Here is a 14,240-nt window from a genome sequence, read left to right as displayed (position 1 = left end):
ACGAAAATAAATGGAAAGGACAATAGTATTTACCAGATCGTAGATCTCCTCCTCGGGTCTGGGGATGTAATGCTGCTGTTGGCTGTCACATAGGAACTTCAAGCGAAGATAGTGTGCGGTATAGTCTAACTGATGTGTCTGCAAGAAATGTAAAAAGTGCTGAGGACTGATATCTCCCAGATATCATTACATTAAATCACATTGTCCCTAAATTTAGCCCTCCCATCCACTAGTGTCGTATTTGCATTAATATGTGCATTACTGAAGCCAGTGTGTGCTCCCTCCTGCCCTGCAGTAGGTCCAAAAAAATCAGTGGGAAACGTTCAAAAAGCGTGGAACTGCATAGTCGCATATGCTTGAGTTCCCTTTAGGAGCAGGCGTAATGCAAAATCATGCAAGATATACTCCACAAACTGGCATAGTACTTCAACTGCATCAGCTGCTAAGATTCCAAATAATAGGTATAGTTAGTGCTCTTCGAGGCATATTCAATTACCCGCAAAAAATTAAATGGGCATCATGACGACTTTTCAAATACCAGGGCTATGCATGCACCCGATAGCCGTGCCATTCAATTAAAAATAAAAAATTGCACATTTTTTTATTTACATGAAACCCGTGTGAAATGTAATAAAAAAATAAAAATGGGGAAGTCTATCATCCACTCCCCAAAAAAATAATAAAATTGGGTAAACGCAAAAATGGTCATTGCTGTCCCAAAGAAAAATAAATTGTTCTTGATTTGTGCATTTTTATTTATTTTTTTTAGTAAAAAAAATAAATTATACAAAGCAAACTTTTTTCATTTTATTACAAACTAATAAAACAAAGAACGCAAAAAAAAAATAGAAAAAAAATGACTATTTGGGGATAATTTTAGACCAATTAAAAATAAAAATGTAAAAAAATAAATATATATTAAAAAAAAAAAATATATATATATATAAATATATATATATATATATAATTTTAATTTTTTTATATTAAGTAATTGCTTTCATTGAAATTATGGTGCGTAACTTAACTAAGAAATTGATTTTGAGATCATATGATGTCATTATAGGTTTTAACAACAGACAGTGACATGCAAATATTGGACTAATTAAGATAATTGGAAACTTCAAATTGCTTAATTAGACATTAGGGAGTATCCAAGGTGTTCAGAAGCAAGTAACAAAATTTTTTTCCTTAAAATAACAATTTCAGGAAAAATTGGAATTGCTCTGAAGGTGCTAAAAAAAAAAAAAAAGTGTTGCGTGAAAAAAATAAAGCCTTAATTAAATACCAAAAATCTCACACCTGCAAGAAAACCCTGCAGTGCGAGACTTTGGATAATATACTCCCAAATGAATATGCCCCTAAATGTAATCTGCAGGAAAAAAATGCAATATGCTCATAGTGATCATCTACACTGTGTCCTAATCCGGATCATTGCTGGATTGGCACAGAAGGAAAAGATGATATCCCACAACTAGTACTATCTGTGCTCATACAGTATGTGTTTTTCTTATTTTAAGTCCCTTCCAAAATTGACAATATTATGGATAATCAGTATCTTGGGTTTTATTATTATAGGGTGCTACCACTGAACTCAAAATAATATACTCAACCAGATTGAAACAAAGTTAGCTCATGCATGCATGGGACCACTGATATATAATACATTAATATTATAATTCATGACAGTATGAATAAAGTCTTCATATGATATAAAGTTTATAAATTTTATTATACTGTAAATCAGTGGTCCCATGTGCACCACATGCATTAACTCACTTTTATTTATCTGCTTATCTGGATCATTACAGGTTTCAGTTAGACATGGGGGACACAATGTCCAATGAACTGAGCTATTCAGGGGACTTTTACACCTACGTTTTCAGGTAAAACATCAGTTTGACAATGGTCCAGATCATTTCCAATCAAAGGGCAAGAGATTCCCTAATTTCTCCTATACTTTAATAATCCACTTTGCTACAGTAGGACAATTATGATCAGTCATATTAACAGTTTATTAGTAAAATGACAGAATTGTCTTTCTTTTGGAGAGTGTATTTTTTTTAATGTTTTTATTTCATGATTTACAAAATCCACCTACTCCACACGAGGGTTAGACTATAATCCACCAGGGGGCAGCCTTGCTTAAGCAATTTGGTAAACAAATCAATACTTCATAGACATTACAGAATGTTTTACAGTAACATACAGATATAAACAGCAAATTGTCACTTTATGAAATGATTTGAAAATTATTGTTTTAATATATTTTGGATAAAACCTTTCAGGTGAATTCAGATCTCAAAGTGAAGTGTGCCGTTTTATTATATGAAGTTTATATAATATTGTTAAATTAACAAAATGGAGACTTATGTTTGATAAAAAAAAAGTTTACACATCACATAACAGTAACACTAAAACATTAATTGTTCAAAGGCTTACAGTAACTCTAAAGGGGCAATTCAATACGCCATCGGAACAGCATAGAAACGCTCGTAAGGGCAGCACATTGCGACCATAACTTCACATTGGGACTCTGCACCTTATCAGGGGCACCCACAGGAAAATTATCAATGCTTCTCTATTGTAAGGCCGAGTGACTTGTGCAGACGCACGGCAATTGGAATTACGTTGCCCATTAAAATGACAATTGAAAAAAAAATATATAAAAATTTGCATAAACACTAGAAGATGAAAATAGAAGAGGACAAAAAACCCACAGCAACTAATCCGATAATTGTTTTTCGTTATTTGTATGGGGGAAAAAAAAGGAACAGAATAAAAAGGGTAACTACATGGGTTCTTAAGTGCTTTTCTGCAGTCAATGCTGAGTATATACGAGACGACGCCTCTGAGATAACTCTGGGACCATTTATCCTGCGAACGTCAGGAAGCTTTTCCCAGAAAACAGAGAACTGTGTGGGCTGTGCTCTGGGTCTGCCAGCTCCAGTTCCGGATTGGCTTCATTAGCCTATCTCCGGCTCCAGGGCCACAAGAGACTCTGAGCTCCAGTCTGCTCCAGGCACCCCACCCCTGCTCCAGCCCTTAATCATACCATTATTCCAGAGATAATGATTATTCAAGCGTTCCTTTTAAGATTTTTATATTAAATGTATATGTATACTACATTTAGGGGGTCAATTCAATTACGAGCCATTTTGAATCATGAATCTCGCATACATTGTGTGAGTAAAGTGTACACGAGAAATGTGAGATTCAATTAGAAACGCTGGTTCTCAGGACTCGCAACAACTTTTTTTTTTTACAAAATGTGACCTGGGAGAAGTGCATACAAAAGAGGGGAAACCATCATGGGCCCCAAAAGAGTGGAAACTGAGATACAATGACCATATAGAAGGCCAATAGTGACCATAACAATAGTACTGCAGGTTCTTCAAAAGTGTCAAATGGCCGATTTTTGCATTTGCTTTTTATTAATGGTGGAAAATGATAGCCAGCTAGTGTGTTTTTCCAGCAAATTAAAATGTTTCCAGTATTTTGTGGTACAGAAAAATGTCTGTAAAATGATTTTCAGTATTTTTAAACATGTTTGTAAAAAGTGGGAAAAAACACTGTTAGCTCCCATCTACAAGTTCAAAAACTCATCTCCCATCAATACAACATCTCCTCATACCTACCCCACATAATTTCCGCCTCCACATACCTGCCCCACATAATTTCCGCCTCCACATACCTGCCCCACATAATTTCCGCCTCCACATACCTGCCCCACATAATTTCCGCCTCCACATAATTTCCGCCTCCACATACCTGCCCCACATAATTTCCGCCTCCACATACCTGCCCCACATAATTTCCGCCTCCACATACCTGCCCCACATAATTTCCGTCTCCACATAATTTCCGTCTCCACATACCTGCCCCACATAATTTCTGCCTCCGCCTACCTGCCCCACATAATTTCCGCCTCCACATACCTGCCCCACATAATTTCTGCCTGCCCCACATAATTTCTGCCTGCACATGCCTGCCCCACATAATTTCTGCCTGCACATACCTGCCCCACATAATTTCTGCCTGCACATACCTGCCCCACATAATTTCTGCCTGCACATACCTGCCCCACATAATTTCCGCCTCCACATACCTGCCCCACATAATTTCCGTCTCCACATACCTGCCCCACATAATTTCCGCCTCCACATACCTGCCCAACATAATTTCCGCCTCCACATACCTGTCCCACATAATTTCTGCCTGCACATACCTGCCCCACATAATTTCCACCTCCTAAAGGAGGGCTCGCAGGACCCAACTTGCTCCTAATCAGTGGCGGCTCCAGGGGTGGGGCTGCAGTACAGTCCAAAATTCAAATAGGGGAGTCACACCAACTGCCAGCGAGTCCCAGCCAGTGATGTTTGGCAGCGTGTGAAATGTCAGTTAGTGTGGTTCCCCTATTTGAATTTTGAACTGTTCTGCAGCCCCATCTCTGGAGCCTCCACTGCTCTTAATTGAATTGACCCCTGAGAATATTAATATTGTATTTAAGAATCCAGTATGGAGGGTGGCGGCTACTGAAGGAGAGTTCCAGATCCAGAGCCTTGGCCCATTCCGCTATGAACTCTGCTCCAATGCTGGACCCGGCCGTCCCCACACAGAACCACGGACAAGTTTAAAGACTTCAGTGCAAAACTTTGGAAGCAGCATGGCGTAACGTCTTAGGAAAACCTAATCTATTCAAACCATCTTCATATTCTGCATTAAAGCATACTGTAAAATACAGTCACAGGGCAACAACATCAGCCCGAAAGACAGCTTGGTTACACAATTATTATTCCAACAAGGACAAAGTAAAGCTATTTGTAACTTGGTCTGGAGAAAATGAAAAACAAATGTTCTGGAAGAGGCACAGCGGAATGATAAATAGTGTATGTCACTATACCAGATATACCAGGCTGATGCAAGCTCCCCAGTACTACAAGTCCCAGGGCATGCTGGCATATATATTCTGGCCCAGCTAATGACCTTCTTAAGGGCAAGAAGTGAAGAAGCAACCAGCTGGCAGGAACACTGGTACGAGCAGCTGGACAGAACCTCGATGAGAGCAGCACAGAGATATCATATGTGAGCTGCTAAAAATTATTCCAATGCTTTATTCCTAGGGAATTCCATGAAACACCTTCACGCTGACACGGATTGGCCTTAAGCCACTATTACTATAAATTACCTTGCAAATGATTTCTAAGGCATCTTTTGCTGTGTCCTCTGGATGAATTACCATCAAGACAGGCTGGTCATTTGGCAAGCAGACCCAGGAGGGAGTCAGGTATTCATGGACCCAGATGTCTGTGTCGGGATTGTGGGGATGGACGCCGGTCAGCGCCACTTCTTTTTCCTTCTGTGCGGAAAGATAGGCGTTACTCAAAAGGCATTTATAACTCCAACGCCAATCCCATTATGGGACCAACACGTCATTACAAACAAACTTACAGACGAGATGTGTATTAAATAGACGCAAATGCTAACTTTCCTACTATTGTACTAAAAATTGCAGGGACATCAAACAGACAAATCACAGGTGCACAAACCCAACTTGGCGTTGTGCACCTGTGATTTGTCTGTTTCTGTGCCTGCAATAATAGTCTCATCAGGTAGCACCTGCCATTACATATATTTAGGGTGTGCAGTCCAGGACCCTTCCCAATTGTACTAAAAAGCAAAATCACAGTACAAGACGAATACCATAACACATGTAGGTGGGGCGTCCACTGCTGAAATGAAATTTAAATTAATAAAGTAATTTTGTCGTAACAGTAGAAAGTCACGGCAAAATCCAATATTATGGTATAGGCAGATATACAAACTACGGTCTCTTTACCAGGCATTGCCAGTACAAATAACAGAAGCTGCCGCCATTGGGAGAGGAAACATACATCAGTCATCTGCTTCTTCCATCAGGTCATACAAGTATGAACAGTGGACAGTCTGTTTATTGTGGAATTGCAAGCCCAGGGGACTCCTTATTATAGCTGAATTAACCTCACGCAGGTAACTGAGGCATTGAGCATCTCACTCTGAACCTTAGATACTCATGGTAGGGACATCTCCGATGCGGTCTCAGGCTAGCCTTGTGTGATGAGAATCTGAAGACCTTTGCCCCCTAGTGGAACTTTTGGTTCAAGGGGTCTGGGATAGAGGGAACCCTTTTAGGAGGGCGTGATGTACCACACTCATGTGCATGTTATTTTGTGGTTTTTTTACACTTTTTTGTGCACTTGGGTAATTGAATGCACCGTCCCGGTATAGGCACAGAGCAGCTCGGCTGACATGGAAGGGACACATAACATACTGTAGCAGGAGGAAAGCTAGTATCCAGCATTACCGAGGAAGGAGCAGTATATTGTATTTCTAGTTGCAGTCATGTTCCAGGTCTGACCCAGTGGGCAACAGTGTGGTACGCCAAAATGGCTTAGCTTTCAAAACATGTGCAAAGGTTTACACACCCAACTATAAGGAAACCACTAATGGACAGTGACTATAAAACAGACATGGGACAGGACTATTCAGAAACAGATAGGGGAGGACGCCACCTGTCTATAAAAGGTAAATCTATACGTGAGCACTACTGTATGGTCTACAGACAGAATGACCAGAATTTAGTCTGGTCTCAGGTATGGATATAAAGGACACCAGGCATTATGTAATTCCAAACCTTATATAAGGTACAGAATGAGCAGCTGTGTGTTTCTTTTCTAGCAGTATGTCTATTACCATGGAGACCCCTGGCTTCTTATTTTAAGGTCTATTAAGAACAAAATACCTACTGAAAATTGTGAAGGAGCAGAACCATTAACACAACATCTGGTTAATGCAAGGACTCTACATCTACCAGCAGATTTACTATCACACAACCCTAAATGTAAGAAGCGATTATCACTTGATAAAATGTGCAACCTGTTGAAAAATGATCTATGTGCCGGAGTGCAGATTTCCTTTACCTACCAAGAGCTGAACACTTCACCCAGACCTCCTGCCTTGCAGGGAACCGGTTATTTATTTACCAAATGTGGACAACCCCACCACTGCTGACCATAAGCTCTTGCACTAATGCGTTGTACTGAATGCACACTTGTTATGTGAGCAAGACACTGGCACATGCAACTGCAAAAATACATGCCTAAAAACATTCTATTTATATATATTTTGCTTAAAAAGTGCATCCATAATCTATACACATTGGATGCAGCCTACAGGAATGAGACAACACAGAGAACCAATAGGCTGAATTATGTCACACATCAGCTGCCTCCACTGTGTGTACATTAACTTTATAAACACAAGTGGTCATTTGTATCATAATCTCATTTGTAGATTATCCTTCTACTACATAAAAAGCACCATTCAGGTCAAACCAAATGTGCAATAAATTTTTTTCATTCAATTGCAGCTGTACAGGCTCCATTTCAAAACAGATCAATCAGACCACGAGCTGTCCAGTGCCATACGCCCTCCTCTCTTTCATGGATTTACCTTGTCTTCTGAAGCAGTCTCATCAAAGATACCTTCCAGTGATTTCTTGACAGACTCAGAACCATCAGTAAAGACCTGAAAAAATAAACACAATTGTTTTTTTTTGTACTTTATAGATTTAATATTTTTCGAACAGATTTTCTATGTTTACAATACTAAACCTCTACGGGCAGATGTAACTTTTTGTATTTATCTAGAAATATGATCACGCATTTTATTCTACAACATCAAGTAAGATTAGTTTTTTTGTTTTACTTAACAGACACATGCACCAAAAGTTCACAATACTTTTTAAAATTACTTACTAGCTACTGCTGTCAGATTATTCGATCGGCCAACATAAAATAGTTATGGGGCAGCTGAGCGCCAAAAAAAAGCAGCATCTCTGCAGGCAAGTCTTAACCCAACTGTATCCATCTCCAGGCAACAAACCTTTACCCTACCAGATCCATCTCTACACAGCAAGCCATCAACCTACCTCATCAATCTCTAGACATTAAGACTTCACCCTACTGGATTCAGCTCTACACAACAAGCTTTCACCCTACCCACCTCTACACAGCAAGCCCTCACCCTACCAGATTTATCTCTACACAACAAGCATTCACCCTACCCATCTCTACACAGCAAGCCTTCACCCTACCGGATTTAACGCTATACAGCAAGCCTTCACCCTACCCATCTTTACACAGCAAGCCTTCAATCTACCTGATCCATCTCTACACAACAAGCCTTCACCCTACCCATCTCTACACAGCAAGCCTTTTCCCTATCCAATCCAACTCTACACAGCAAGCCATCACCCTACCCATCTTTACACAGCAAGCCTTCACTCTACCTGATCTATCTCTATACAGCAAATCTTTACCTTACCTGATCCATCTCTACACAGCAAGCTATCAGTATACCTGATCCAACTCTACACAACACACCATCAGTCATTCCTGATCCATTTCTGCACCTTCACCCCACCTGATTTATGCTTGGCCTCCCTTGTTTTTTCTTAGCAGATGTGTCCAGACCCCACAGAGAAGAAAACCGGCTCCTCCTCTTACTGGCAGACCTGGACATGGCCTGCGTTCGTCTCCTCACCCCGGACTCTCCTGTGCGAGCAGCCACCTGTAGGGAAAATGCAGCCACTTCATTTCCAACATCAGATTTTATGAATCATCAGAACTCATCATATACCTGCAGACTACCATTGTGTTAGTATTTAAAGGGCACCTGTCACTAACTCACTTTCCAGGAAGCCATTATCTAGCGCACAGGTTCTCAAACTCGGTCCTCAGGACCCCAAACAGTGCATGTTTTCCAGGTCTCACAGAATCACAAGTGAAATAATTAGCTCCACCTGTGGATCTTTTAAAATGTGTAAGTGAGTAATGAAGACACCTGTGCACCTGCTAGGTGACCTGCAAAACGTGACCTGTGTGGGGTCCTGAGGACCGAGTTTGAGAACCCACTGATCTACCCTGAAGGACTATTCATTTTAATAATCCACTTGGAAAGAAGTGCCTCATGCCTCACTGATGTCCTATTTCCTAGCAAACTGATATGGTGTCAGCACACTAAGTGGCTGCTATCGCTGGGCACAGGAGAAATGCACAATATATAATATAGCAATAACCAAACTGACATTTAATACAACAAGGGTTAAAGGGTCAATTAGCGAGTATGCAGAATAGTAACCATTATTACAAGTGCATTAATCAGTGGGCCCCAAGCTTCAATAAATATCTATAGTACTCTGGATTTTACAACAAAATCGTGGGTAAACTAAGTCTTTTTGACTTCTAAAAATCATTGAAGAATATGGGTTTTTGGGGGAATTTTCTTTGAGAGGAGGGGGGTTATATGTGTAATTCAGACAGAGAGGTTACACTATGTCTCAAATCAAACATTCTGGGTTTATTGTACACAATTAATTCCCCACCTCTCACTAAAACAGTTGGACATTTCCTTCAGCAAATAAATGTGGTTAGAGGATTTGTGCACGCTTATAGTGCAAAACATGTGTGTTACATAAAACATGACAGACCTGACGGATTACATTTTCATATGCGGCATCGGGGGGAAAATATCGCTCATGGAACAAATGTCTCGATCTCGGAAAAAAAAAGGTCATTTAAAAAAATAAAAAAAAACTATATTTATGGAAAGGTTTAATACATTCTTAGACCATATCAATCCAACAAATTTTTTAAAGTGTTATAACATATATTCTATAAAAACGAGGACCATAAATCTGTACGGGGCTTCCAGCTTTGCTGGTATCCCACCCAACACCTGTGCCCTGTTATTACTTTTTTATGGTTGTGCAGGGGGAGGCAGTATGTGATAACTTAACCAGTGACACCCACCCTCCAGAGCTGGGAATTCAGAGTTCTCTGCTGTTCTGATGCATTCCCACACATTAACTATAGAAAACCCAGAAGGTGCTGAATATTAAAGCATTCTTTAAGTTCTGGAACACATGCAAGACGAAGATTCTGCTGTAATGCTATTTAGGGAGAAGAAGTTGGAACGCGGGCGTTCTAAAGGATTCCAGGATAATGACTTTCAAGTGTAAGTATCAGAAGGCAGATTGCCTGTGGGAGGTAAGATGACAGTATACTGTAACTGCCCATGTTCTTTAGCACCTGCTCCTTCTGGCAAACAATTCTTACTATTAGGGACAGTAAAAACTGGATGATCGGTGGAAACTTATGTGATTATTATTTCGCAAGAACCACATCTTAGATTAATTCTCTCTGTGTCATTTTCTACTCTTGCTTCAGTTCTTGCAACACTTGACCCTTGGCGAAACGTAAAATGCCATCATACACATTAATCTCCACTGTGTACTGTAGTGGGTGTGGTCAAAGCTCGTTCACACATACGTTCTGAGTATACGGATTACGAGTTGCATTTTCCTGATGCATGTCCCATGCCCATTTCACGCATTGAGTTTTATCAATACAATTCAGTGTACTGGCAGCACACATTAAACCATGAGTAATGGGGCGTGCAGAGTTCCAAAACACTAAATATGGCATAAACATCTAAATGTGCAACAGTGGGGAAAAAACCCATAACAAACTATTCGTCCTCCGTCTAATGCACTTTTCAGGCGCTAGCGGATGAAGATCGCATTAACAGCCATGTGAGCGAGCCGTGAACGTCAAAGATACGTAATATATTTTACATGATCTGATTTCACTTTTTTCAAGAGTGGCAGATTTCACTGGTATTATAATGGCTTTTCCCGATTTTGCTTCTAAATATACAAGAATCAACGGTTACCAGAGCATGAAAGGAAGAGACGGAGAATATCCCCAGGCGGCCCATAGCAACCTTAGTCGGTCGACTTGCAAAAGCCAGTAACCGCTTTGGGTTTGGTAGCTCGCCGCCCTGCAGGCTGGCCAGATAGCAACGGTACCGGAACAAATCCATCTGGAACTGCTCGAGATTCTGCTCCCAGACGAAGATCTACAGGGAGGAAGAAGGTGTAAAAAGCGTCATGCACAAATGAAATCAGCCGATAAACCTGCTCTGTGATACGTATTTAGTTTTCATTGTTGCACAGGCATAAAACAGCACTGACCACAGTTAATTACAAATATATCCGCATGCCTTCGTTTGATGGAAATAAATGAATCCACTTTTATTCTTAATTTCCATACTTGAATACGTATACGCAGAAAAAGACCAAGAATAGGTCCCACAACTAAAATTGAAATTCATCTTGTAGGAGAACTTTATAGCCCCATACATAATAATACATTCACACATTAGATCAGAAACTCATAAATGCACATGCAAAGCAGTGTTATTATGCATTAATCTCTTAAGAGGGGTCCAGTTACTGGCTAAAATGGTTTCCAAAAACTGCTCAGAATTTTTTTGGGAATGAATTAGGTCAAGAACATCTATTTAAAAATTTCCAAACACAATTTTTTTTTAAACAGAATATTAATATTACTTTTAACATATCAATCATCAATATATCATACCATCGATGATTGGACCATCGCGTATACACTGTGTGACTGAGGGCTGCTTCATTTACATTTCAATAGCCACTGCTCCTCTATGCAGCCGCCGAGTGCAGCCATTCACCTCACTGAACGTCAGGGGTGTCTTAAGAGAGAAGGGGGCCCGTGTGCACTCCCCGTGTGGGACCCTTCCTCTCTCCCCGGTGGCTGGTAGCCAACTGACGCGGCTGGCCAGCCACCAGAGCATTAGTAGACTCCGGGCACTAGAGTGTGCCCGGAGTCTACTGTGCATGCGCAGAACGCCGTAAAAATGGCCGCAGCGGCAATTTTTCTGGTGTTCTGAGCAGCACTGACACACAACGCGGGACCTCGGACAGGTAAGTTTAAAAAAATATGGGTACAGTGTGTGCGGTGCAGGGCCCCCCTGGACCCGGGGGCCCATGTGCCCCACACACACTGCACCCATTATAGATAGGCCACTGACGAACGTTACTTCAGGGATGCAGAGGGGCTGGTGAAAATTTGCCTTCCAGCAGCCGCCTAGTATGCATTTGTGACTGGTCACATTGTTTGCGCCCATGTCAGGGAATGCACAGCCTGGCGTGGTTGCAAACAAGTGGTTAAAAAACAGAAGTTGGGGTACATTGGTTCCCTACCACCTGTTCCCCGTCGTATGCATGGAAACTGTAGTTAGCTTTCAGCCAACTGTTTATCCTTACCCAGGTTTAGGCCACATTCTAGCCTTTGTAGAACTACAAGTTCCAGCATACCCTGGTCTAGCTCGACGACAGCCGGCTTATTTATGAACACCTTAACCCAAATACGCCCCTTCCATGGGGCCTCTCGCTTTGTAACCTAACATATTTAGCAACAAAGAAATAAAAGGCATATTTTGAAAGGGTAACCGTTCCTCACAACAAGAAGCACTGAAGTGTAAGTAAACACCATAGGCGTGGGCTACTAAGGATCACCAGTATAGCGGTTGTATACAGGTCTGACATCTGAGTAACGCCTCAATGGGTATTCAATAAATCTGGGTGTGAACAAGTGACTTTCAAAATGTAGATACATATTTTCTCAGTGTGCCGCACACAACACATCAAATACATATTTTTTATAACTTAATAAAACATTCTTCTGCTCTTAAAATCAATCACATCGTAAGCGAATGGCTTGTGTGTGGGGATGCTGACCTCTAGGGAGCGTTTAGTCGTCAAGTAGTTAAGAATTCTATCATGTAGCGCTCTCAAAATATTGTCATGTGACAAGTAGGCGGAGCCTCGTTATTAGGCACATATAAAGACAGAACTGGCAGACGGTAAGGGGTATATTTACTAAAGTGTGGGTTTATATAAGTGGAGATGTTGCCCACAGCAACCAATCAGATTCTACTTAACATTTATCTAGTAGCTTCTAGAAGATAATAGCTAGAATCTGATTGGTTGCTATGGGCAACCTCCCCCTAGTGACTATATTTAACCTGCCCCTCCCCGCACCCTAAACCTAACCCTCCGCTCTTAGTGCCTAACCATAACCCCACTACTTTGGGATGCGGGCGCAGAGATTCTGACAAGTGTCAGGATTCCGGCGCTGTTATTCTAAGCGCCGGCATACCGAACGTATTCCCTGTAATACAGTGTCATCTCTCTCAGGTAGGTTACATTCAGGGAACGTCGGTGGAACTGCAGATTCTGCAAAGTTGGCTGGAAGTGTAAATACACCTGTTTACAAACGGATCTTTGGCACCTAGGACAGGGCTGGTGTAAGCGCGCACTGGCGACGACAACTATCAAACAAAGCGTACAAATAGGGGGCGGCTGCACTGCTAGATGCCTACAACGCTGCAAATATATACATTTATTTCCGTGCACGCAGTGCAACAGTATCGACAGCCGATATTTCTTCAACTATGCATCAGGCCCAGAGTGCGTTTCTGGTCTTCCACAGCATATAAGAGCGGCAATTCCGCGCAAAACTCAAACGTATAAAAAATAAATAAATAAATACACAAATAAAAAATACAAATAATGACATGTATGTATTTGTGTAAAAATATTCACATAAACAATATGTAAAGCAAATAGATTAAAAATCTATGTGGATCTCTCAATACAGTTTTATAGCAGCAGAGTCCCCAATTTATTTAACGTCTGTGTCAAGTGACCAAAAATTTACATGATAAACATTACGGACCCCCTCAAGGGAGACATTCCCATCTTGCTCGCTGGAGACGTTACCAGAGGGATGGAGTCATTAAGTTGTCCGTAGCTAGACATTCCCTTAACCATTAAAGTGGAGGACTATTCTGTAAGTTACCCGATAAACCCACAAACCCATAAAGAATTCTCACCTGGTCCAGGATGGTTTTCTTCTTTTTAGCATCGGTAACAGAAGAGAGCTGCATCTCGCCCATTTTCTTCATCTTCTCGTCCATATCGATTTTTTGCTCCAACTTTTTGATTTCAGACTTGAGGAGTTTGACCGTGTCCTCCTTGTGGTGCTGCCTGGCCACAGTGGTGGCGCATGCAGAATGGATGCCCGTGATCCAGTTCTCCAGCTCGGTCTGGCTGCTTGTCTGAACGTAAAGAGAGGGAGACACAATCCCGGTTAGAGCTTTTGTAAAAATAATACGTTGATAAACTGAATGATAGAGGTGTTTTTGTTTCTCAATGAGAGATTGTGTTATGCATTACTCACATGCCATGCTACAAGAACACCACTTACTTCCCCCAGACATATAAAAGGAGTTGCATAACCACTGATTAGTGACAGAAGATC

The 14,240-nt window shown here is 41.0% G+C and overlaps 1 protein-coding gene across 6 annotated transcripts in view; it reads right to left on the bottom strand.

Annotated features, from left to right (window-relative positions):
• The window catches only part of TIAM1 (TIAM Rac1 associated GEF 1), a 317,485-nt gene that overhangs the window by 72,038 nt on the left and 231,207 nt on the right, over positions 1–14,240 (bottom strand). For 5 of the 6 annotated variants that reach the window (XM_088481651.1, XM_088481650.1, XM_088481653.1 and 2 more), the window contains 6 exons: positions 13,813–14,037; positions 10,771–10,956; positions 8,461–8,607; positions 7,489–7,563; positions 5,186–5,356; positions 34–138 (listed from right to left, as the gene is read on the bottom strand). In XM_088481651.1, the coding sequence (XP_088337777.1) occupies positions 34–138; positions 5,186–5,356; positions 7,489–7,563; positions 8,461–8,607; positions 10,771–10,956; positions 13,813–14,037 (909 nt within the window). The remainder of the gene's footprint in view (positions 1–33; positions 139–5,185; positions 5,357–7,488; positions 7,564–8,460; positions 8,608–10,770; positions 10,957–13,812; positions 14,038–14,240) is intronic. The other variant, XM_088481655.1, reaches the window with a different exon arrangement.

This window comes from Taudactylus pleione, unplaced genomic scaffold (assembly GCF_031769625.1).
Source record: "Taudactylus pleione unplaced genomic scaffold, aTauple2 ptg000276l, whole genome shotgun sequence".
Classification (NCBI taxonomy): Eukaryota; Metazoa; Chordata; class Amphibia; order Anura; family Myobatrachidae; genus Taudactylus; species Taudactylus pleione.
Note: the sequence above shows the minus strand (reverse complement) of the source record. Positions and strands in the feature narration are given on the sequence as shown.